General features: G+C 42.4%; 1 protein-coding gene across 1 annotated transcript in view; it reads left to right on the top strand.

Moving 5' to 3' along the window:
- PCCA (propionyl-CoA carboxylase subunit alpha) overlaps positions 1–24,151 on the top strand; it is a 935,313-nt gene that overhangs the window by 574,589 nt on the left and 336,573 nt on the right. Inside the window, exon 18 of the mRNA XM_040336164.1 lies at positions 12,219–12,321. Within this exon, the coding sequence (XP_040192098.1) occupies positions 12,219–12,321 (103 nt within the window). The remainder of the gene's footprint in view (positions 1–12,218; positions 12,322–24,151) is intronic.

Below are 24,151 nucleotides of genomic sequence, written 5' to 3'. Positions count from 1 at the left end.
GTTAGATATAGAAATATCCTCCCCACTAATAATAAAACAGACACACAGGATAAGAAGACCAAGAGAAATACCACAAGATAACCCCAGAGACATTATTGTGCGATTCAAATGCTGGGAGGAGAAAAATCTATTATGGAAAAACTTGAGAAGAAAGTCGCCAATAAAATTCGAAGAGCACAATATTCAAATATACCAAGACCTGTCCCAAGAGACGATGAGAAGAAGAAGAAATTTAAAACCATTAAGAGCTCTACAGGAGCAATAAATCCAGTATAACTGGGGTTTCCCAGCCTGTCTGATTGGAAGGAAAAATGGGGTCACGGCAAAATTAAGATTTTTGGAGGAAATGCCAGAATTTTGTCAAAAATCAATAAGAGGTCTGGGGGGGAGGTGGAGGGGATGGTGGGGGAAGGGGATGTGGGGGGGGAGGTTGGGAAGATCTACAGGGGAAGGAGTGGGGGAGGGAGACCGAGGACTTGGGGAGTGTTCTGGCGCTAACGCCCTAGTAATTAGGGAGTAGGGATCGTGTCATTTAGAATCCACCTTGGAACTAAGGGCGCCAAGAGATGTGCAACAGAAAATGCCCTATATCAAGAGCATAGGGTTGAGGTTTAACCATGGAAGGGAGGAGAAGGGAGGGAGGGGGGGTGGGCAAGGGATTAGGATCTGTATACTACATAACAAAATAAACACCTGCTGGGAAAAAAAGAAAAGGGATATGTCTGACGTAAATTTTATTGCATATAATGTAAGAGGCCTCAGCTCCCCAGAAAAGACATATGGTCTTAAAAGAGATAGAAAGCTATTATGCAGAAATAGTATTTCTGCAGGAGACACATATAACATTGGATTCCAACGTTGGACTCTATTCTCGGGCAGTCCCAACTTGGTACTATGGAGATTCCCCACAGAAAAGAGCAAAGGGGGTTGCCATAGGGATAGGGAAAAATATTAGTTTCAAGGTGGAAGAAAGGAAAGTCGACCCAGAGGGTCGCTATTTGTTTTTAAGGAGGGCCCTTCAAGGGAAAAAATACACACTTGCAAATATATACTGTCCTAAAAGACACCCCCAAAAGTATCTCAGGGGGATTCTAAACGCATTAATGGACTTTAAACAAGGTTATGTAATTTTAGCAGGAGATTTCAACTTTACAATGGAACATCATCTTGATAGTACGTCTGGTGCACAGATGCGAGACTCCAAGCAACTGCGACTATTAAAAAAAAAAAAAAGTCTAGTCAGCAGTTAATAGACCCGTGGACAATTACACATCCTAACAAAAGACTATTTATCATTCATCAGTGCACGATATGTATTCAAGATTGGACTATCTAATGGTAGATCACGGAGTATTGGAATATGTAATTAAAACTTCAATAGGTATAATATCAATATGTGACCATGCTCCGGTAATGGTTAAGATACGGTTTAATGAGATAGAACAAAGAAAAGGGACGTAGAATCTGAATGAAGAACTCATAGATGACATGGAGGTATGTAGCGTAGTAAAAAGAGAGAGCAATATTTTTTGACAAACAATACACCCGATGTTAGTACTGCAACAATATGGGAAGCTCATAAGGCGTGTATTAGGGGCAAGTTAATCTCCATAGGGGCAGAAAAAAAGAAGACAAGAGAAGAAAATAGGAAAAATATAATAAGGGAATTACAGGACCTCGAACAAAAACATAAAGACCAAGGAGAAAGCAACACATACCAGAAAATAGTGATAAAGAGGGCCCAACTTAGAGACCTGATGGAACTTGAAATCAGAAACCTATTTAAGAATGCTGTAAAAGAAAGATATAAATGGGGGAACAAACCAGGGAAATATCTGGCCAGAATATCCAAGGAAAAAAAATATAAACTATATTGAAAAAATAAAGAACCAGGCAGGACAGATAAAATATGACTTCTGAAATTGCAGGGGCCTTTCAGACGTTTTATAGTGCACTGTATTCCATTAGAAAGGGAGAAACTCAGGGGCAGAAAGAAAACGGAAAAATAAAAATTGAGGAATACTTGGAGGAAGCTACTTTACCAAGGATGTCGCTAGAAAATGCAGAATCCCTAGAAGATCCAATAACTCGGGAGGAAATCCAGGCCCGGATGGGATACCGATTACGTATTACAAAAAAATTTAAAGAACTTCTGGTCCCAGAGCTATGCAACTATTTTAACAGATTGGGAGAAGAGGAAGAAATAAGAAAATAATCTCTCCTTGCCAACATTTTGATTATCCCTAAAACTGGAAAAGATGGAACCCTTTGTTCCAATTATCGCCCAATAGCATTATTGAATGCTGACATAAAGGTGTATGCAAAAATATTGGCAACGAGGATAAAGTCATTAATGCCGGACTTAATAAACGTAGATCAGGAGGGATTTGTAAAGGGGAGAGAAGGGAGGGATAACAGTCTAAGAACCATACTGTTACTACAGGAGGACGGTAAGAAAAAAAACAGTTGTACTCATGTCAATAGATGCTGAAAAAGCATTTCACAGAGTTGACTGGGGGTTTATGATGGAAACCTTGCGAAGTATAGGTTTGAGGCTCAGATTTATGAAATGGGTTGAAAACCTATATAAACACCGGATGGAAAGGGTGAAGGTCAACTGTAGTGTGTCGTCTGTGTTTGAAATGATGAATGAAACCAGACAGGGTTGCCCGCTCTCACCCCTCCTGTATGTAATATCGCTGGAACCATTATTGGCTAAAATTCGAAAAAACCCAGATATAGGGGGGTGAGAGTGGGGGAAGATGAGCATAAGGTGGCGGCATTCGCAGACGACATACTCCTATATGTGACCAAACCTAGCCTCTCTCTTCCTAATGTAATGAAAGAACTAAAATACAGGGAACTCTCTAATTTTAAAATATATCCTATAAAAACCGTAATCTTGAACCTAGGAATTGATATAAAAGAAAAAGATCTACAGAAAGAATTTCCATTTACTTGGGGAAAAAAAACTTTAACATAGGAATAAAGATGACCCCCAGAGTAGAAAAACTATACCTGGCCAACTATATCCCCTTAGTTAATGAAATAAAACAAGATATGAACAACTTAGCAAAGAAACCGATCTCCTGGATAGGTAGGATCAATGCATTTAAAATTATGATATTACCAAAAATCTATAAATTTCAAATGCTTCCTATAAGAATTCCACAAAGCTTTTTTTAAGATAATTAAAACTAATTTCAAAATATATATGGCAGGGTTAAAAGGCCAGAGTAAATTATACTTTTCTAAGTCGAAAAAAAATGGGGGGTTGGCGCTCCCAGATATAAAGATATACTATTAAGCTGTAATATTAGCAAGGTTAGCAGAATGGACAAACATATATACTAAAAAGAAGTGGGTACAGATGGAAGACACAATAAGTATGACACAATTAAATAAGAATGAATGGATACTACTTAAAGTTAGGAATATGGGCACGGACACTCAGGGCCAGATTCACAGAAGAGATACGACGGCGTATCTCTGAGTGTATCTATGCGACTGATTCATAGAATCAGTTACGCATAGATAGCCCTAAGATCCGACAGGCGTACGGCTTTGTACGCCTTCGGATCTTAGGCTGCAATACTTCGGCCGCCGCTGGGTGGATTTTGCGTCGTTTACCTGCGTCAGGTATGCAAATTGGCTTTTACGGCGATCCACGACGGTTTTCGCATTTGTTACGTTGTCGCTAGTAACTTTTTCCCGTCGCAAAGTTAAGCCTGCTTTAACATGGCTTAACTTTAGATGAGCCATGTTAAAGTATGGCCGTCGTTCCCGGGTCGAATTTCACTTTTTTTTTTTTTGGCGTAAGACGTCCGGGAATACGAAAGTACGTTACGCACGTCGCCGTTCAAAAAAATTACATCACTTTGCGCAAAGCACGGCGGGAATTTCAAAACGGAGCATGCGCAGTCCGTCGCGGGAGCGCGCCTAATTTAAATGGTACACGCCGTCGTCTTTACGATACACCGCCATATGTTTACACGCAAGTGCTTGGTAAATCAGGCACTTGCGCTGAAAACTTGCGGCGGTGTAACGTAAACACGATACGTTACGCCGCCGGAGTTTTCTGTGAATCTTGCCCACTCATAGTATAACGAAGAATGTATTTAAAATATGGGACACATTATATAGGCGGGAAAAATGGGAATATAACTCCCCATCAATCCCATTAGCAGCGTTTTTTTTCCACCAGGCAATAAGACACGGATGGGAAGACAACTGGGCACTAAAAAATTAGGTGATATTGTCACACAAGGTAAAATAAGGTCAATAAATGATTTACAAGCACTAGAAGGGGTTTAACATTTAAGTGAATGGGAGTATTTTCAGTTAAAGCATTTTGTGAGCACTTTACCATAGCCGATTAGAGACGACAAAACATTAAACCCAATAGAAAAGCTATGTTCCATTGGAAAAACCACTAAAACACGGAATAGCGTTACTATACGGAATATTAACAGACTTAGAGACGCAGGGAGCACTGAGCTAGAGGACTCCCAAATGATAGGTGCAGTGTTCAATTTTGCCTCGGATATCACCACTATCGAAGTAAATTACAAATGTATGGTACGCTGGCATTTGACCCCTGAGAGAATGAGTAAAATACATCCAAATAATTCTGCGTTGTGTTGGAGGGAGTGTAAAAAAATACGAACGACAGTGCATATCTGGTGGGACTGCCCGAGAATACAAGAGTACTGGGAAGAAGTTCTAGAATATATAGAAGAAATAACAGGGGAAAGGATTATGCCGAATCCCTTGACTTGTCTGTTTCAGATAGGCCAAAAAAACAGTATGGAATGACTTTAGTTCCAGTGTTGCTAAATGCAGCAAAGGGCCTAATTCCAAAGAACTGGTTACACCCAAAGAGGCCATCCATAAGAGTGGATTCGAGTGGATTTTATAGCAGAAATTTAATATCTGGGACAAGGAGAACTGGGAGGGGAGGCCAGATGTAGAGCAGCCTGGGAGAAATGGAGAGCTTTCAAAATGTCAGAAAAATTTGCGCAGGCATTGATAGAAACAGACAGGTGAAAATACAGAAATAAACAGGTTGAACGTCAATGTTATAGACAGATCTGTGGGGGGGTGGTGGGGGGAGGACTAGGATTGGGGGGGAATAGAAGTAAGAGACAGGGGAGCACTTGATGCGAGGGTTGCCCTCGGGGATGATGCTAAAGCTAATTTTGGTTGTTCATTTGTGAATGACTCTTTCTTTATATATAAGAAGGAATGAAGAAGAAGAAAAATGTATGGGGAAAAAAAAAAAATAATAAATAAATAAATGAGGGGAAAAAAACACACATGATGCGAAACCATAGAAGAGATGTAATGGGCAAAGTAACAGTGAGCAAGTCTCGCAGTCCTTTTTGGTTAAGTCTGAAGTGGTAAAAAAAAAAAAAACTGGAGAGAGAGACAGAGTCCTTTAGGGATGGATGCTCTCTCCTTCCCGTGGGATTTCGCTCTGGCCTACGCCTTCCCTCCTGTTCCCTTCTTGCCTCTGGTAGTTCGGAAAATTATTCAGGATCGGGCAGAAGTGGTCCTGATCTCCCCCTGGTGGTCCCCGGAGGAGTTGGTTCTCCTCTCTGAAGATCCTCTCTGTGGAACTTCCCTGGCCCCTGTCAGAGCGGAAGGATCTACTCCCATCAGAGACCAGTATTGCATCCAAACCCTCAGACCTTCCATTTGACGGCCTGAAGGCTGAGCAGTGCATCTTACAGTTGAAAGTCTGTTCAGAGACAGTTATTCAAACTATCCTAGACAGCCATACGTTAGTAACTAGAAGAATCTATGGGAACGTTTGGAAAACTTTTTTATTCCTGGCAAAGAAAATCTGGTTCAGATTATTTTTCTACTCCCAGTGTTCTAGATTTTGTACACAAGGGAGTGGAGAAAGGTCTTTCTGTAAGCACCCTTAGGGGTTCAGGTTGCGGCCCTGTCTGTATTTTCAGACAAGAGGCTAGCTGAGGATCCTTTAGTCAGGAGGTTCCTTTCAGTTAGATCTAGACATGCTCCCAGGATCGTCAAACATGTACCTCCTTGGGATATGTCATTAGTGCTTAATGCTCCAACAAGGGCTCCGTTTGAGCCTTTGCATGAAGCTTCCCTGAAATGTATTTCATTGAAGATTTTCTTCCTTTTGGCTGTTACGTCAGGGAGAAAGATTTCTGATCTGCAGTCCCTTTGCTGTAAAGATCCCTTTCTGATGATTTTAGAGGACATGGTAGTTTATCAAGCCTGATCCTTTCTATTTGCCCAAAGTTTCTTCTAACTTTCATAGGTCCCAGGAAGTAGTCCTTCCTAGTACGTTTTCCTCTCCTAAAAATGCAGAAGAGGAAACAGATGTCTTCTGCTTTACTTAGATAAATCCTGTGGGTTTAGGAGTTGCTCCCAACTGTTGGTATTGTTCAGTGGCCCCAAAAAGGGATCCCAAGCGTCCAAAAACTCTATCGCTAGATGGATTAGGGAAGCTATTTGTGAAGCTTACAAAGCATCAGGTCGTAGTCCTCCTTCTAGAATTAGGGCTCATTCAACAAGACCCATGGCTACTTCATGGGCAGAAAGAGTGGGGGCATCATGGGATGAAATTTCTAAAGCTGCCGCCTGGTCCTCCTCTCATGCATTTGTCAAACATTATAGAGTTCAGATGCTTTCCAGCCAGGGCCTCTCCTTTGGTCGGAAAGTGCTTCAGGCTGTTGTCCCTCCCTAAGGTATAGTATCTTGCTTATCCTCTCAAGTAGCTGTCCTGAAAGGTGAGGGGGGAAAACCCCTGTTAGACTTACCGGTAATGGTATATCCAGGAACCTTCCAGGACAGCGTCTATATTCCCACCTTGTTTTTCTTTTCACCTGATGTTGGTGTGTTTTTTTTTTGTTTTTTTTTGTATTATGTTTTTCCTCTGCCGAGTGCACTTTGGTGGAGGTTTACTTGATCTTCTAAACAACTGAAGGTCAGAGGAAAGGAAGGGGCCTTTTAAATTGTATGATTTGTGTTTCCTGTAGAGGGCGGAGACAATTATCTCAAGTAGCTGTCCTGGAAATACCGTTACCGGTAAGTCTAACAAGGGTTTTAATTCATAATATTTTTTTTTACTAGTTTGACACTTTTTTGGGACCATTGGCATTTATACAGCGATAGAGCTAAAACAAAGCCACCGATTACTGTATAACTGTCACTGGCAGGAAAGGGGTTAACACTAGGGGCAATCAAGGGGTTAATTGTGTTCCCTAGATGTTCTAACTGTAGGGGAAATGTGTCTTACTTGAGGAGGAGACATAAGATTGTTCCTACTCAGTAGGAACACACAATCTGTCTCCTCTCCCCTGACAGACTTGGGGTTTGTGTGTTTAAACACACAGATCCTGGCTCTTGCTCTGTCACAAGCGATCGCGGGTGCCCGACGGTCATCGTGCCCACTGGGCACACACATTGGCTACGGGGACATGCTGCGGGCACACGCCTGCTATAGCTTCTTAAAGAGCCGACGTACAGCTACGACGGCTTACCCTGGGGAGCTATCCTGCCAAAGTATAACTGCGGCGACTGGTCGGGAAGGGGTTAAACAATGTATGACATTCCCTGAGCAGGACATACACTGTCACAAGTATTGTGGAGAGCAGCAGACTATTATTTGTCCTCAGGTGGGTGCTCGAACAGGATCCACTGTGATCTCTTCTCCAGCATATCTGACAGCAATTAGCAACATACAGTATACCGTAAATTCAAATACCTTTTTCTGTAGAAATAGTAACAATCGCTGCCCACAAGTTGTATAATCTGTGTGTGCAATACATTTTTCCACTGGGTCAGAAATTGTATATCTTTTGTAAAGTCCAGTTCTTATCAGATAACAGGTAATTAAAATGATTGAATAATGAACTAATTAAGGTTCCAGTTAATGTAAATGTAGGTCAGGTTGCTAGGTATTTGATTACTTGGTTAATACTTTTTAAATCCCAACTCTGGGTTCAACACTTATCCCCTCCGGGGGCCCCTTCCCCCCAGCATGTACACTCCCCCCAAATGTCTTCTCCTGCCCAGAGCATCTGAATGTTAATGAGCGGTACTGATGTGATGTCAGCCTTGTTCTCCACTTCTATTAATTTTGAATGATGGGTGCAGTGAGCCAGGACACCTATTCATTCAAAGTATAATACTGTGGGGGACTGCTTTAGATGAAAGGTGAGTATTGCAGTCTAAGTTGTTGTTTTTTTTTGTTTGTCTTTATTTTCTAAGACGGCAGGGGAGCTCATTTACAGCAAAACAAAACAATAGCCTTGCATTCACTAATTTACCTCCTAATATTTTTTTTTAAAAAATTCAGAAAACTTCAATGTGCCAATTATATCATATACCTCTTGTTAAAGTAGACCTTTTTTTATGTTAAAGAAAATGCTGTTTTGCAACATTGACCCAGATTCACGTAGGAGATACGATGGCGTATCTCCAGATACGCCGTCGCATCTGAATCTGAGCCGTCGTATCTTGGCGCCTGTTTCAAATAATCAGATACGCCAAAATTTCACTAAGATACGACCAGCGTAAGTCTCCTACGCCTTCGTATCTTAACTGCATATTTACGCTGGCCGTTAGGGGCGTGTACGCTGATTTACGCCTAGAAATATGTAAATCAGCTAGATACGCCAATTCACGAACGTACGCCCATTCGTCGCATTACAGATACGCCGTTTACGTTAGGCTTTTCCCGGCGTAAAGTTACCCCTGCTATATGAGGAGTAGATGAGGCGTACCAATGTTAAGTTAGGACGTCGGAACAGCGTCACATTTTTCACGTTTTACGTTGTTTGTGTAAGTCGTTCGCGAATATGGCTGTGCGTCATTTACGTTCATGTCGAAAGCATTGGCTTCTTGCGGGTTAATTTGGAGCATGCACACTGGGATGCTTGCGCCGTTCGTAAAAAGCGTCATTTACGTGGGGTCACATTAAATTTACATAACACACGCCCACATATTCCACATTTGAATTAGGTGGGCTTACGCCGGCCTATTTACACTACGCCATTACTTTGGTTTGAGAATACTGCACTTGCCTGTCAAAGTTGCGGAGGCGTAACGTAAATAGGATATGTTACGCCCGCACAAAGATGCACGCTTCTACGTGAATGGGGGCCATTGCCCTGGATTAAGATACTTGTCATATTGGCAGCATTGGATTCAGATACCTGCTGTATTGGTTCTCCTCTGTAATTGGAAGCGAACTGTTTCTTTTTAGTTTTGGCCAGCCTTTGATCATGCACACCAGCTACATAATTTGGCCACTGTGTGACCCTACTCCAGCAGCTTCCTGGGATGTGTGGTTATCCCAGGAGGTTAAAGCTGGGAACACATGATCCAGACATTCAGACAGTGTGTACAGCTGCCTGTGCAACAGAAGCCAGTCTCACAACCGACTTCTGTCAAATGGTCTTGCTGGAAAACCGGGGGGGGGGGGGGGGGGTCCTCCTGTCAGAATACAAAGGCACAGTGGAGAGAGCGCTACACCAACATTGCTTGTGCTTTATGTTCATAGGCCTTTCAGCACTGGGCCTCAATTGAGTCTGCAATGCTCCCATCTGTTCTGATCACGTTTGCCAAGTTTTATCAGGTAGATGTTCAAGCCTTGCTGAACTCTGGCATAGATTGAAAAGTTCTTCAGGTGGCCCTGTAAGGGTCCTTATCTCATCTTAACTACTTGCCGACCGCCCACCGTCGTTATACGTCCTCACTTTAAATATGAATATCTCGGTAACGGCAGCAGCTGCTGCCACAATCGAGATATTCATCTCTTCTGTGGGCGGCCGTGTAAACGATAATGGCGGTCTCCGCGGCGAATTCGCTGCAAGATCGCCGTTATCGGTGGCGGGAGAGGGCCCCCTCACGCCCTCCGCTGCTTACTGTAGCCGTCGGTAGCGGCGGAGGGGATCGCGACCGTTCACTAGCTGAGCGGGGACGAGACTGAAGGAAAAATCTCCTTCGCCCGTCCCCATAGCTCTGCTGGGCGGAAGTGACGTCAAAACGTCAGTCCCGCCCAGCCTCTTAAAGAAACATTATTTTTTTTGTCATTTGAAAAAATTACATTTCTTTTTTTTTGCATTTAAGCCTAAATATGAGATCTGAGGTCTTTTTGACCCCAGATCTCATATTTAAGAGGACCTGTCATGCTTTTTTCTATTACAAGGGATGTTTACATTCCTTGTAATAGGAATAAAAGTGATAATTTTTTTTTTTTTTTCAGTGTTAAAAATTGTAAAATAAATAAAAATAAATGCGAAAACCCCAAAAAAATGTTTTAAAGCGCCCCGTCGAGCTCGCGCGTAGAAGCGAACGTATACGCGAGTAGCGCCCGCATATGAAAACGGTATTCAAACCACACAAGTGAGGTATCGCCGCAATCGTTGGAGTGAGAGCAATAATTCTAGCCCTAGGCCTACTCTGTAGCTCAAAAAATGCAACCTGTAGAATTTTTTAAACGTCGCCTATCAAGATTTTTAAGGGTAAAAGTTTGACGCCATGCCACGAGCGGGCGCAATTTTTAAGCGTGACATGTTGGGTATCATTTTACTCGGCATAACATTATCTTTCACAATATATAAAAAAATTGGGCCAAATTTATTGTTGTCTTATTTTTTAATTTAAAAAAGTTAATTTTTTCCCAAAAAAGTGCGCTTGTAAGACCGCTGGGCAAATACGGTGTGACAAAAAGTATTGCAATGACTGCCATTTTATTCTCTAGGGTGTTAGAAAAAAATATATATAATGTTTGGGGGTTTTAAGTAATTTTCTAGCAAAAAAAAATGGTTTTGTCTCGTAAACACCGACTCTGAAAAACAGGCCCGGGGCTAAAGTGGTCAATAGATTTTTTGTTGGACCTTTAAGCTTGTGTTTGTGTTGCCAATCTCTCATTGGATTGCTTTAAGACATCCCAATAGTCAATAAAATAATAGGATATCCTAATCCTGCAGTACAGGTCACAAACCTGTTTTCATAAACTAGTGTTTTAGGCTCGCAACGTGAGGCAATTGAACCCTGGCAAGCTTTCTAGGACATGACCCTCTTATAACCCTTCCCCATCCCGTGAGTCCTTGGTTTTTCACTGGTGTCTGTAGGTGATGGACCTCTTCTCTTTTCCAGAAAAATCAGCTTTGCTAGTTTATTATTTTGCTTTATTATTTTCTTAAATGTTCAATCAAATGCACTGCTTTTTAATGCCTACACAGATGCAGCGTATCTTGATGAATGCAAACTTGGTAAAACCTTGGATGCTGTATGGGGACATCCTGTAATGTTGCTTTAGGGCACAGGATCCTGCATGGGGCACGCTTCTTAGCACTTGATGCAACACATTGAGTTAGTTGCAGGTTGCTATACAGGTTTACATTATACACCTCTATGGAACCCAGTCCCTTAACCCCCCCCCTCTTAAGATTATACCACTGTGACAGGTGAAGTGTGGTCTTCATATACAGTCCAGCATAACAGACAGATGAGGCAGATCGATCATGTATCACTGACTATTTTTGTGTGACCCTCTAGCAGTGTCAGGGTGAGCATTTCAGGCCCTCTATAATATTTAGGTTGATCACCAATGTTTTAGAGAAGAGCCAGAGCTGCAGTACCTTGAGAACTGTGAAGCGTCCCAGGGAGAACATAAGTAATTAAATCCTCTTTCTGTGTCTCCCCTGCAGCTGCATTTGTCACAAGCAGCTACAGAGGAAATACTGTTTGTTTTTGCCAGGGAGAGGGCGGTACTAAAGGATAAAACAAGGAGTAGGGGGTGGGGCTATGCTTGGCTTGTAGCTCTGCCCCCAATGCCGCTCCACCCTTTAGCACCTGTATAAAGCCAATCACAGTGCCAGCCTTTACTATCCACACCCTCCCTGGAATAAACAAATAGTGTTTCTTCTGTTGCTGACTGTGACGAGCACAACTGCAGGCGAGACACTGAGGCAAATTAACAGAGATGAGTGCCAGAGCATGTTGCGGTACTGGCCTCTGGGATTCAGCCTGGATTGGCAAGACACTGGGATTTAATTCAAATCTTGGGATGATCCCACCCAATCCAGGGCAGTTGGGAGGTACATACACAGAGTGATTAAAGTGTGCCCAGGCACACCAACTGTGCACGCCTATGCACGTGAACTGCTATATGATAATGTGTTTTTATCTTTGTTTATTTTTATTCGTGTTTGTATTTTTCCTTATTATAGGACACAACTTGACATCTCAAGAGAAAAATGAACTTCTTGCTACAACAGCATCATTATATGTGGCTGTACAAATCAGGTCACGCCGCTTTCTAAATAACACAAGGTATGTTTTAACACACAAGTGTGTGTGCCATTCACTAGAACCATATCCACTAATCAGATTTTAATTTTGATGGGCCCGCTAATATTAGCACGTCAATACTATGTACAAGGTGTGTAGTTTCTGGTTTTTGAACTGCTGAAAAAAGGTACAAATGGAATTTAAAAAAAGTACCCTCAACGTAGCTGCATACCATAACTAAAGAAGATACAACATACATAAAGGTATCACAATTCAATATCCCTACTGAACCCATTTATCTATGCAGCCAGTTTATTTTGCCATTATATACATGCCCAGACTGTAATAAAATCATAACTATATTGCACATGAAACTACATTCACAAAATTCTGTCTCAACATAAATCAACAGGTGATAAACCAGGTGTGTCCAGCCTGGGAGAACACACCACTTGGAATTTATTCTGGCCTCCCCTATGCTGGAAGATATGTCTCTTTTGTTCATGGACAGACACAGCCTTAATCTTGACAAAGTGGGTATCAGCCTTCCTTTAGTAGTGACTAGGCAAAATGTGTTAACAACTTCAAAGCTGAACAGCCCCGCCCAGGGGGTGGTCCTACTGGCTATATCCCCTCAACTTGCTCTAAGCAGCTCAGTTTTTTTATTCTGCCGAGTTAAGGAGAAGACATGGCTCCCTTTGGGCCCATAGGCCTGGAGGTTTTATTTCAAATACATTTTTGTTTTTTTGTTGTTTTTATTTTGTTTGTTCCTGTGATCTTCGATCAACTGGCTGGATCCCAGATCCTTGTAGTCCCCCCAGTTTTGCCCATTCAACCATCCACGACAGGCCCATCGCTCTACAGGTGGACGATGAGCTATACGCTCCAGAGCATGCATATGACCGGTCTATAGGGCCGAGTCGCAGCAGCCGGGCCGACAGTCACATCCGTCACCATGCGGAAAATGGTCTGTCTGGGATGCTTCCAGCACAATCCCGAAGGAAGGGTAAGTAGTAATCCCCTGCTTCGGCTCTCTGGGCTAGCTGCTGGGGTGGGGGTTGCCTTGGGGAGGGCTTCACCTGTGGGGAACCGTGAGATATGTCCGCTAAATCGGTGTTATAAGCTGCCATAAGAGATTTTGCTTACCTGTGTGTCCTGCTCCATGCTGTCGGCGACCATTTTTGTTGTGATCCATGCTGTATTGCTCTATTTGCACTGCCAGCCATGTTCTTGTGGCATATGTCAACCATCAAGGAGGACCAAGAAGCTCAGCAGCAGCGTCAGAAGTCACTCACATTCTGAGGTGGGCAGAAAGGAGTGTACGGGCCTTGTCGGCCGTATACATTCCGGACGTGGAAAATTGGCAGGCGGACTACCTGAGTCGCCAGATGCTGGACCAAGGAGAATGGTGTCTGCACCAGGATGTGTTTCAGCTCCTTTGCCAAAGATGGGACACACCAGACGTAGATCTCCCGGCATCTCGACTCAATCGGAAGGTATTGAGATTTGTGGTCAGGTCAAGAGACCCATGGGCAGATGCGACAGATGTATTAGTGGCACCGTGGAGTTCAGTACCGGCTAATCTATGCCTTCCCTTCTCTAAGTCTCCTTCCTCATCCGCTTTGCAGCAGAGTGGAGGCAGGGGGATTCCAATGATTCTAATTGCTTGGTACGCCGATCTAGTGCGTCTAGTAGCAGACGTCCCTTGGCGTCTACCGCTGAGAGAGGACCTGCTGTCACAAGGTCCCATGCTTTATCCTGCTTTACAGTCGCTGGCTTTAAACTGCATGGCTATTGAAAGCCAGGTACTAAAAGACTGGGGCCTATCGGATTCTGTGATTCCTGCCACGGGGAAGGCTAGAAAGTTATCCTCTAGTAGGATTTACCTTCGCACTTGGAAGGCACTTGGAGGTGGAATCCGTGGACTTATATTGTTTCCAGAGTCCTGCTGTTCTTACAGCACGGGGTGGACCAAAAGCTTGCTTTAAGTACAATTAAGGGGCAGATATCTGCCCTGGCTGTTTGTTTTGTTTTTTTCAGCGACCCTTGGCGGCTCACTCTCTAGTGAGAACATTTGTACAGGGGGTTTGGCATGTGGCCCCTCCGGCCCATCCTCCGCTACCTCTGTGGGACTTGAAGCTGGTCCTCTCGGTGCTTCAGAAACTGTTTGAAAGAGATTAGGGAGATTCCCTTGTTGACACTTTTTCAAAAGGTCTTTTTGGTGGCTGTTGCATCAGTTAGACGAGTTTCTGAGCTGGCAGCCTTGTCACGCAAGGCTCCTTATCTGATCTTCCACAATGATAAGGTGGTGCTGCATCCGCAGCCATCTTTTCTTCCTAAGGTCATTTTGACCTTCCATCTCAAGAAAGTCCTTTTACTGCCATCCTTGTGTCCTCATCCAAATCCTAAGGAGAAGTTGTCCAAGCTCCGAGAGTATACTTGTCTGTTACTGCTCCGTTTCGGAGTTCAGACTCGCTGTTTGTTTCGGTGGCTGGTCCCAAGAAGTGCCCCGCGGTCTCATCGGCCACCATTTTGAGGTGGATCAGACAGATCGTGATCAGGCTTATGCCATAAAGGGTCGGGCGCCTCCCTGTCACAATGCGTTTGACCAGGGCAATTGGTGCCTCTTGGGCTTTCTGACATCATGCATCTGTTTCCCAGGTGTGGAAGGCGGCGACCTGGTCACCTGTTCACACTCTTTTACTAAACTAAAGTTGATGTGAGTGCATCTTCAGATGCTTTTTCGCCCACAAAGTTTTGCAGGTGGCTGTTTAGCGTTACAACTCAGTTGAGGAGCTCTGTTTTGTTTTGGGGGTGAAGTTTAATTTTATGCTGTTCCCACCCCTCATTTTGACACTGATTTTGGAAGTCCCACTTTGTCAAGATTAAGGCTGTGTCCGTCCATTAACAAAAGAGAAAATAGGATTTTTATACTCCCAACCCTCTTTAAGATTGTACTGCTTTTGACAAACTGAACTGCTTAGTGCAGGCTGAGGGGATATAGTCAGTAGGCCCGCCCCCTGGGTGGGGCTGTTCAGCTTTGAAGTTGTTAACACTTTCTGCCTAGTCACTCCTAAAGGAAGGCTAATACCCACTTTGTCAAGATTAAGGCTGTGTCCGTCCATGAACTCAGAGAAAAGGATTTTATGGTGAGTATAAAAATCCTATTTTTTCTAGGCATAATGTATTCCCTATTGCGACCACCCACTCTTTCCACAAAGGAAAATCCGCTGACTTCCCTTGTCGGAAAATTAGTTTCCTGGCCTGGAACAAAGCCCTGGCCAATGCCTGTTTGGTAACATCCTCTACCGGCAGGTCATCCAAAACACCCAGGAGACAGGGTTTAGGGTCCCGTCTAATGGTGACTTGAAATACCCTATTTAGGGGATCCAGGACTCTCCCCCCCCCCCCAGTAGAGGTGTAATTTGGGACAAGTAAGTCAAATAGGTCACCGTGGTCCCTAGAACATCTAGCACAGAAAGTGTTCTCTCCCCCCCATTTTTAAGAGTTGCTGGAGTAAGATGAACTCCAAGAATGATGTACAACTGTGACAGTCATTGTGTAACATTAAATGAGCACATTTGTAGAGCCTCCTTCAGTTGTTCCTCCTTGAATGCCCTCACATCACGCTCCCATTTGGCCTCAGCCCTCAAATGAAAATCCTCCAAGAAAATAAACAGCAACATATAATAGGACTGTGATATGAAGCCCTTATAGACTTCCACCACAGACATACAGTTCTGCTCATAAGTTTACACATAATTTATGATTTATTGGTCATTTTCCAGAGAATATGAATGATAACACAAATACATTTCATTCACTCATGGTTAGTGTTTGGCTGAAGCCATTTATTATCAATCAACTGTGTTTACTCTTTTTAAATCATACTGGCAACATAAACTACCCAAATAACCCTGATCAAAAGTTAACATACCCTGGTGATTTTGGCCTGATAACATGCACACAAGTTGACATACAGATTGTTGTATGGCTATTAAAGGTAACCATCCTCACCTGTGATTTGTTTGCTTGTAATTAGTGTGTGTGTGTGTGTGTGTGTGTGTATATATAAAATGTCAATGCGTTTCTGGACTCCTGACAGACCCTTGCATCTTTTATCCAGTGCTGCAGTGATATTTCTGGATTCAGAGTCCTGGGAAAAGCGGAAACATTGTCAAAGGATCTGCAAGAAAAGGTAGTTGAATGGTATAAAATAGGAAAGGGATATACAAAGATATCCAAGGATTGAGAATGCCAATCAGCAATGTTCAAACTCTAATCAACTACTAATCAGCCATAACTGCCAGGAAATTAGTTTGGGATTCAAAGAAAATCCCACAAATAACTTCAGGTGAAATACAGGACTCTGAAAACGTAGTGTGGCTGTTTCAAGATACACAGTAAGGAAGCACTTGAAGAAAGATGGGCTACATGGTCGAGTCGCCAGAAAAAAGCCATTACTACGCAAATGCCACAAAGTATCCCACTTGCAATACGCCAAACAGCACAGAGAAGAGTCACAAACCTGGCACAAAGTCATGTGGAGTGATGAGAACAAAATTGAGCTTTTTGGCCACGACCATAAACGCTACATTTAGAGAGGAATCAACAAGGCCTATGAAGAAAGCTACGGAGGTGGATCGTTGATGTTTTGGGGATGTGTGAGCTACAAAGGCACAGAAAATGTGTTCAAAATTGTTGGCAAGATGAATGCAGTATGTTTTAAAAAAAAAAAAATACTGGAGGAACATATCTATTAATAAGCCAGGAAGCTGCACATGGGATGTCCTTGGACACTCCAACATGACAATGATCCAAAAGATGAGGCCAAGTCGACCTGTCATTAGCTACAACAGAATTAATTGAAGGTTCTGGAGTGGCCGCCTCAGTCTCCTGACCTCAATATTGAGACACTTTTTGGAGATCTCAAACATGCAGTTCATGCAAGATAGCCCAAGAATTTACAGGAACTTGGAGGCTTTTTGCCAAGTGGAATGGGCAGCTTTACCATCTGAGAAGATAAAGAGCCTCATCCACAAATACCACAAAATACTTTAAGCTGTCATTAATGTTAAAGGGGGCTATACACAGTATTAAGAACTGGGGTATGCAAACTTTTGATCAGTCATTTGGGTGGTTTATGTTGCCATTATGATTTAAAAAGAGTAAACACAGTTGGTAATAAATGTGGAAGCCAACATTTAGACTGTAGAGTGGTGAAGGAGCACAATTTACCATTTTCAAAGATATGGAGTAAGAGCGTGAGTGAGAGTGAGTGAGAAACTTATATAGCGCAACACATGCGAACTGAATCACATAGTGCTATATATAGTGAAACCTGTAACCTTCTGCATTTGCCTCACTTTGTTCCATATCTTCTGCATGAGAACATAAGTGGAGAAAAGTGTATTGGATTAACTGTAGATTAGAACTTCCAGTCCCATTGCTACATTTTCCACCCCTGACATGTGGTGTAAAATATGGTTAGTTGCATCAGAGTCGGTATTTGTTTGGGGCATGGCTCTAGCAATATGCTGGTACTGGGCTTCCACGTCATATAGGCAAGGTTAGGCAATGCCAGACTGCCACTCTCCTTTGGTTTTTGAAGTTGTTCTAGCTTGATTCTCGAGGTTTTAGTGTGCCATATACGTGCACAAAAAGTGATGTTGATGACTTGAAACATCTTGAGGGGAATAACCACTGGAGAGTTACGTAGTATATAGAGTAGTTGTAGCATAAAGATAAAAAAAAATAGGGTTGGTTCTCCCTACCACAAAAAGCCTATGTTTGGTCTATATTTTGACTTTAAGTAAAGGGGACAAGTTTAGGAAGACCTGGTCGAGGGGTCTTGGGGTAATGGTAAAGCCCAGGTATTTGGAGTTAGAAGCCACAGGAATGTTATGGAGGACAAATTCTGAGTCCCCCGATTCAGCATCTAAAAGCATAATGGCAGATTTTGTCCAATGTATATGTAAACCAGATTAGTTCCCAAAGCTAGTTATAACCGTCATGGCTTCTCATAAGGATGTTTTGGTGTACCCCAGAAGGAGCAAAGTATCTTCTGCATATAGCATGATCTTATCTTGCCTTTACCCATACTGAAAACCCAGAATAGTGGGATTGGAACGGATGATGTTGGGGCTCAATGTCTATGGAAGGGAGAAGTTAGGCCAGCGGACACCCCTGTTGGGTAACCCTGCTGAAGGAAAAAATGGGTGAGAGCTGACCCACCACTCTGCTTGGGGAGAGTTGTATAGCTAGCGAACCCATGACAAGAATGTCTTTCCAAAACCAAATTTCTCCATTGTTACCCATAAGTATCTCCACTCTGTACTGTTGAAGGCCTTATGAGCATCTAAAGACAGTAGGGCCCTGTTCCCCATATTGTCCCCCTTGGACTGTAGGTTAAGGAATAACCGACATAGGTTAATTGGCGTAGATTTTTGGGGACTGAAACCTGATTGATCGGAGTGGATGATTTTTGAGATGACCATATTCAATCACAGGGACAGCACTTTAGCCAAAATGTGTATGTCGGACTGTAGGAGGGAGATGGGCCTATAGGAACCTGATTGACTTTAACAGGTTTTAATATTAAGATAATGTTTGCATTTGTCATGGACACAGGAAGGCACTGTTGCCCTCTGGCTGCATTAAACACTTTTAATAAGTGAAGGAGGATGACCTCCCTATACTGCTTATATACCTCCATGGGAAGGCCATCATCCTTTGATGCCTTGGAATTGGGAAACAAACTGGTCACCAACTGCAGTTCTTTCAAAGGTAAAGGGTATCCTGAAAATGTTTATAGGTATCTGTCAGGCAAGGTAGATCCACTCCAAGCAAATTGCACAAAGCGTGTTGTTTGGACTGGTTTAGGTGGGAATAGAACTCTACTAGTTCAGTCAGGATTTGATCAGGAGAAATTACAAATGTCCCGGTCCATGTGCGCAAGGCGGGGAGGTTTGGTGGGATTGAACAATTGTATCCAATAGTCAAACAGTCTGTTCTCCCTCCTCGTAAAAAATCTATTTTTCTAAAAAAAAAAATGTTTACTCTCAGCATTTGGGGTAATAATGTGGACCATAGCATACTGTGCAGAGATCCTTACCTCTCTAGTTGAGTCAGAGGGATTAGCAATAAACTGAGCCTCCAATTGACTCACCAGCTCTGCAGCCTGTTCTTTTTGTGAGTTAGTTTGTTAGTGGAATGTTTGATGTTTGCAATCTCCGATATGAACACGCATCGTAGGAAGGCCTTAAAGGCAATCCCATACACAAAGAAAGTTCTGATGATCAGCATGAATGTGCCAGTACTCAGATATTTGAGGAGACTATGGAAGCGGGAAAGGGGATGAGGTACAAACCAGAAAGCATTAAGCTTCCATTGAGCTTTTGGCAGAGATGTATGGGTCTTGCACCTAAAAAAAAACAGTAGAGGTGATTGGTGTATGTTATGTCCTGTACTAAATGGGCTACAAAGAAAGTGGTCAATCCTTGACAGTGAACCATTTTAGAAACGCAAGAGAATTGCTTCTTCCCGGGGTGCCTACTACACCAGGGGTCTATCAATCCCACCTCATCAGCAAAATTCAAAAGATGCCACTCCCGGGTTGCACAGGGGGATGTTTGTCTTGACTCGGGTCCAAACTTAGCATTTTTAATCATTTTAAATCTCTCTGACTTATTTTCAACATTTTTCTTTGAGGCACGTTACTCTTTTCCCTTTTTGGGCTTCACAAATTATATTAAGTTACTGTGTTTCTCAAGAGGTTGTTGTAGGCTGTACTGTGTATAACTACCAATTGCCATGACAGGGTTTGTTTATTGTACACTGGGGCACTGTCCTATCAGGATAAGCCAAAGCAGACAGTAAAATGTGATAAAGTGGGAGGGGCAAAAAGGACTGCATCTGAAATGTAAAAACAGCTGCACTTTAATGGCTAAAATGTGTTTATGGATTTTTGACAAACTTTTATATTCCTATTCAGTTTACTACTTCACGTTTAATACTGTAAATTCACTGTAACATTATTCTGCTTTTTTAAGTTCAATAAAATTGTATTAAATAATTTCTCACAAAGGAAAAAAAAACAAGCTATTACACATTAGCAATTATACAGAGAGGATGTAACAAAAAAAATTAACAAAACACATCTGCAGCCATTGGTAGTAAGTTATTCAGAAACAATATTATTTTCTGCAAGGCTAAATATCAAAGTATCAGAGAAAAAAAAAATATAGGAATGATGAAGCACTTATTTTTATTTTGTTATTTCACGGATACCAACAGGGCCAGTTAGTTTCTGTCTTTTGTAGGCATCCTTCACAAGAAGCTAGCATACGCTCATATGTGACATGGGTATGTGTTAACGTAATCACCTCACTTTTGAGAGGGGGATTCACATGACTTCCAATGCAAAACTATTACCAATCTGTTAGCTAATAAAATGTGAGTAGTAATACAGTAGAAGTGAAAAGGAAAAGTGTCAACGCCAGTGTTAATAGAGTAGTATGGGTTTGTATTTTTTATTTTTTTCTTAGAATCATACTTGCCTCAGTGGATGCAGCATCAGTCCTCCGGCACCTCTACACTGAGAACCGGGTGATTGAACATAGCCAATTACTTGGTTCTGACAGTTCACCAAGCAGAGAGATATAGACTCGCTTATTGGAGTGCTGAATTGTGGAGGGGGCAGGTGTCTCAGTCTCTCAGCAGCTCACTGAGAGGCTGAGCAGGGTGTCAGGACAGGCACCTGGTGGATCCGGACTCCCATTGTGGGGATGACGCAGCAGAGCGCAGAATTCAGTCCACACTCTGCTGAAAACGGGTCACTGGAGTGCAAAACGTTTTGCACTCTTGTGATCCAAATGAGCTTTGGCTAAGCTTCTCCTTTAAAACAGAGTTCTACCTTTCACATGGTTTTGTTGTCTGTGAGATATTGCCATGCTTGATTGTGAATTGGCACACACAAGTGGGTATTTTGTAAAAGTTAGAGTTAATTCTATGTAGCAGTAGTATTCTGATATGGGGTAGGTGTATGTGAGGAACAAGGTATGAGTAACTTATGAGCATAAATCTGATACTTGTTAAATCCCTTTTTCTATCCATGTGTGAAGGGGAGATGTCTGGTATAAGCAGACAAAGTAATGAGAGGTAATGGTGGTTGGATTGGGGTAGGACCTGGTGGAGCTTTTTGGAGAAATGCAAGCACAGATGCTACCAGCATAGGGTAGACGAGCTTACTTGTAGCTTGCCTTGGATCATACTTTGCAACCAGGAATATAAGTCATGGCTGGGGATTTGTAAGGTTTCTATGTCTTTCCACAAACAGGCGATGTCAGGTGAGAACTAGATGTGCAACTGTGCCAGAATGGAAGCCTAGTAGTAATCTCTTATTTCTATAAAGCCAGTGCCTCTTACTGATCTGTGTTTCATGAATTTAATATGTGAACATCTGAGCGTTATGCTTTGCCAAATGTTTTTGCCTATTATGGACTGCAATGTCTGAAAAAATTAAGTTGGTACTGGGATGGGCATCCTCTTAAATACATATAGCAGCTGAGGTAAATTGAGCATTTTGAAAGTGTCAAGACCGTGAGCGTATGGTTTTGGATATAAAGTCAAGCTCTTTAGTCAGAATATGTATGAAAGGGGCATAGTTTGCCAGGTAGAGAGAAGATACCAACTTGGTGAGATTAATGCCAAGGTAAGCAATGGTATCTTCAGCCCATAGATAGGAAAAGGAATTGTCTAATGCAAATTTCAGCAACGTAGGAACTCCAATATCAAATATAAAAGGTTTAGAATCATGCACTTTATACAGTGAGGGAGCAAAACATTTGATCCCCTGCTGATTTTGTACATTTGCCCACTTACAAAGAAATTATCAGTCTATAACTTATGTTAGGTTTATTTCATTAGTGACAGACAGAATAACAACAACATATTCCAGAAAAATGCATTTCAAAAAGTTATAAATAGATTTTCATTTTAATTAGTGAATTAAGTATTTGACCCCTTCGCAAAACATGACTTGGTACTTGGTGACAAAACTCTTGTCGTCAACCGCGGCCATCACTGATTTTGTATACACACACGCTGTAATACCAGGCACTTGGATATAGTGCCATTTTTGTACGTTTTTATTTTGATTTTACTACAATTAAAGCTTTATACCTGCGGAGAGCACTATACAGTGGGTACGGAAAGTATTCAGACCCCCTTAAATTTTTTACTCTTTGTTATATTGCAGCCATTTAAGTTTATTTTTTTTTCCTCATTGATGTACACACAGCACCCCATATTGACAGAAAAACACAGAATTGTTGACATTTTTTGCAGATTTATAAAAAAATAAAAACTGAAATATCACATGGTCCCAAGTATTCAGACCCTTTGCTGTGACACTCATATATTTTACTCAGGTGCTGTCCATTTCTTCTAATCATCCTTGAGATGGTTCTACACCTTCATTTGAGTCCAGCTGTGTTTGATTATTCTGATTGGACTTGATTAGGAAAGCCACACACCTGTCTATATAAGACCTTACAGCTCACAGTGCATGTCAGAGCAAATGAGAATCCTGAGGTCAAAGGAACTGCCTGGAGACAGAATTGTGGCAAGGCACAGATCTGGCCAAGGTTACAAAAAAATAATTCTGCTGCACTTAAGGCTCCTAAGAGCACAGTGGCCTCCATAATCACTAAATGGAAGACGTTTGGGACGACCAGAATCCTTACTAAAGCTGGCCATCCGGCCAAACTAAGCTATCGGGGGCGAAGAGCCTTGGGGTGAGAGGTAAAGAAGAACCCAAAGATCCCTGTGACTGTGCTCCAGAGATGCAGTCGGGAGATGGGAGAAAGTTGTAGAAAGACAACCATCACTACAGCCCTCTACCAGTCGGGGCTTTATGGCAGAGTGGCCCGACGGAAGCCTCTTCTCAGTGCAAGACACGTGAAAGCCCGCATGGAGTTTGCTAAAAAAAAAAAACAACCCCTGAAGAACTCCAAGATGGTGAGAAATAAGATTCTCTGGTCTGATGAGACCAAGATAGAACTTTGTGGCCTTGATTCTAAGCGGTATGTGTGGAGAAAACCAGGCACTGCTCATCACCTGTCCAATACAGTCCCAACAGTGAAGCATGGTGGTGGCAGAATCATGCTGTGGGGGTGTTTTTCAGCTGCAGGGACAGGGCGACTGGTTGCAATCGAGCGAAAAGATAAATGCAAAGTACAGGGACATATCTTGGACAAAAAACTTCTCCAGAGTGCTCCGGACCAATAAATCTTTTTTTTATTCCATTTGACCCTGTTGTTGATTCTCCCTCAGACATTATTTGAGACCTCTGTCTCATCCACCCCTTCTCCTTCCTACCTGCTCAGGACCTTAGACTGGTCCTGAAGGTTTACCTTCCAACAAGACAATGACCCTAAGCACACAGCTAAAATAACAAAGGAGTGGTTTCACAAGAGCTCTGTGACTGTTCTTGAATGGCCCAGCCAGAGCCCTGACTTAAACCCAATTGAGCATCTCTGGAGAGGTCTAAAAATGGCCGTCCACCAACCTTTACCATCCACCCTGACAGAACTGGAGAGGATCTGCAAGGAGGAATGGCAGAGGATCCCCAAATCCAGGTGTGAAAAACTTGTTGCATCTTTCCCAAAAAAGACTCATGGCTGTATTATATCAAAATGGTGCTTCTACTAAATTACTGAGCAAAGGGTCTGAATACTTAAAACCATGTGATATTTCAGTTTTTCTTTTTTAATAAATCTGCAAAAATGTCAACAATTCTGTGTTGTTCTGTCAATATGGGGTGCTGAGGAAAAAAATGAACTTAAATGATTTTAGCAAATGGCTGTTATAT

Source organism: Rana temporaria, chromosome 2, assembly GCF_905171775.1.
Source record: "Rana temporaria chromosome 2, aRanTem1.1, whole genome shotgun sequence".
Classification (NCBI taxonomy): Eukaryota; Metazoa; Chordata; class Amphibia; order Anura; family Ranidae; genus Rana; species Rana temporaria.
The sequence above is the reverse complement of the archived record's forward strand: the minus strand, read 5'-3'. Positions and strand labels throughout refer to the sequence as shown.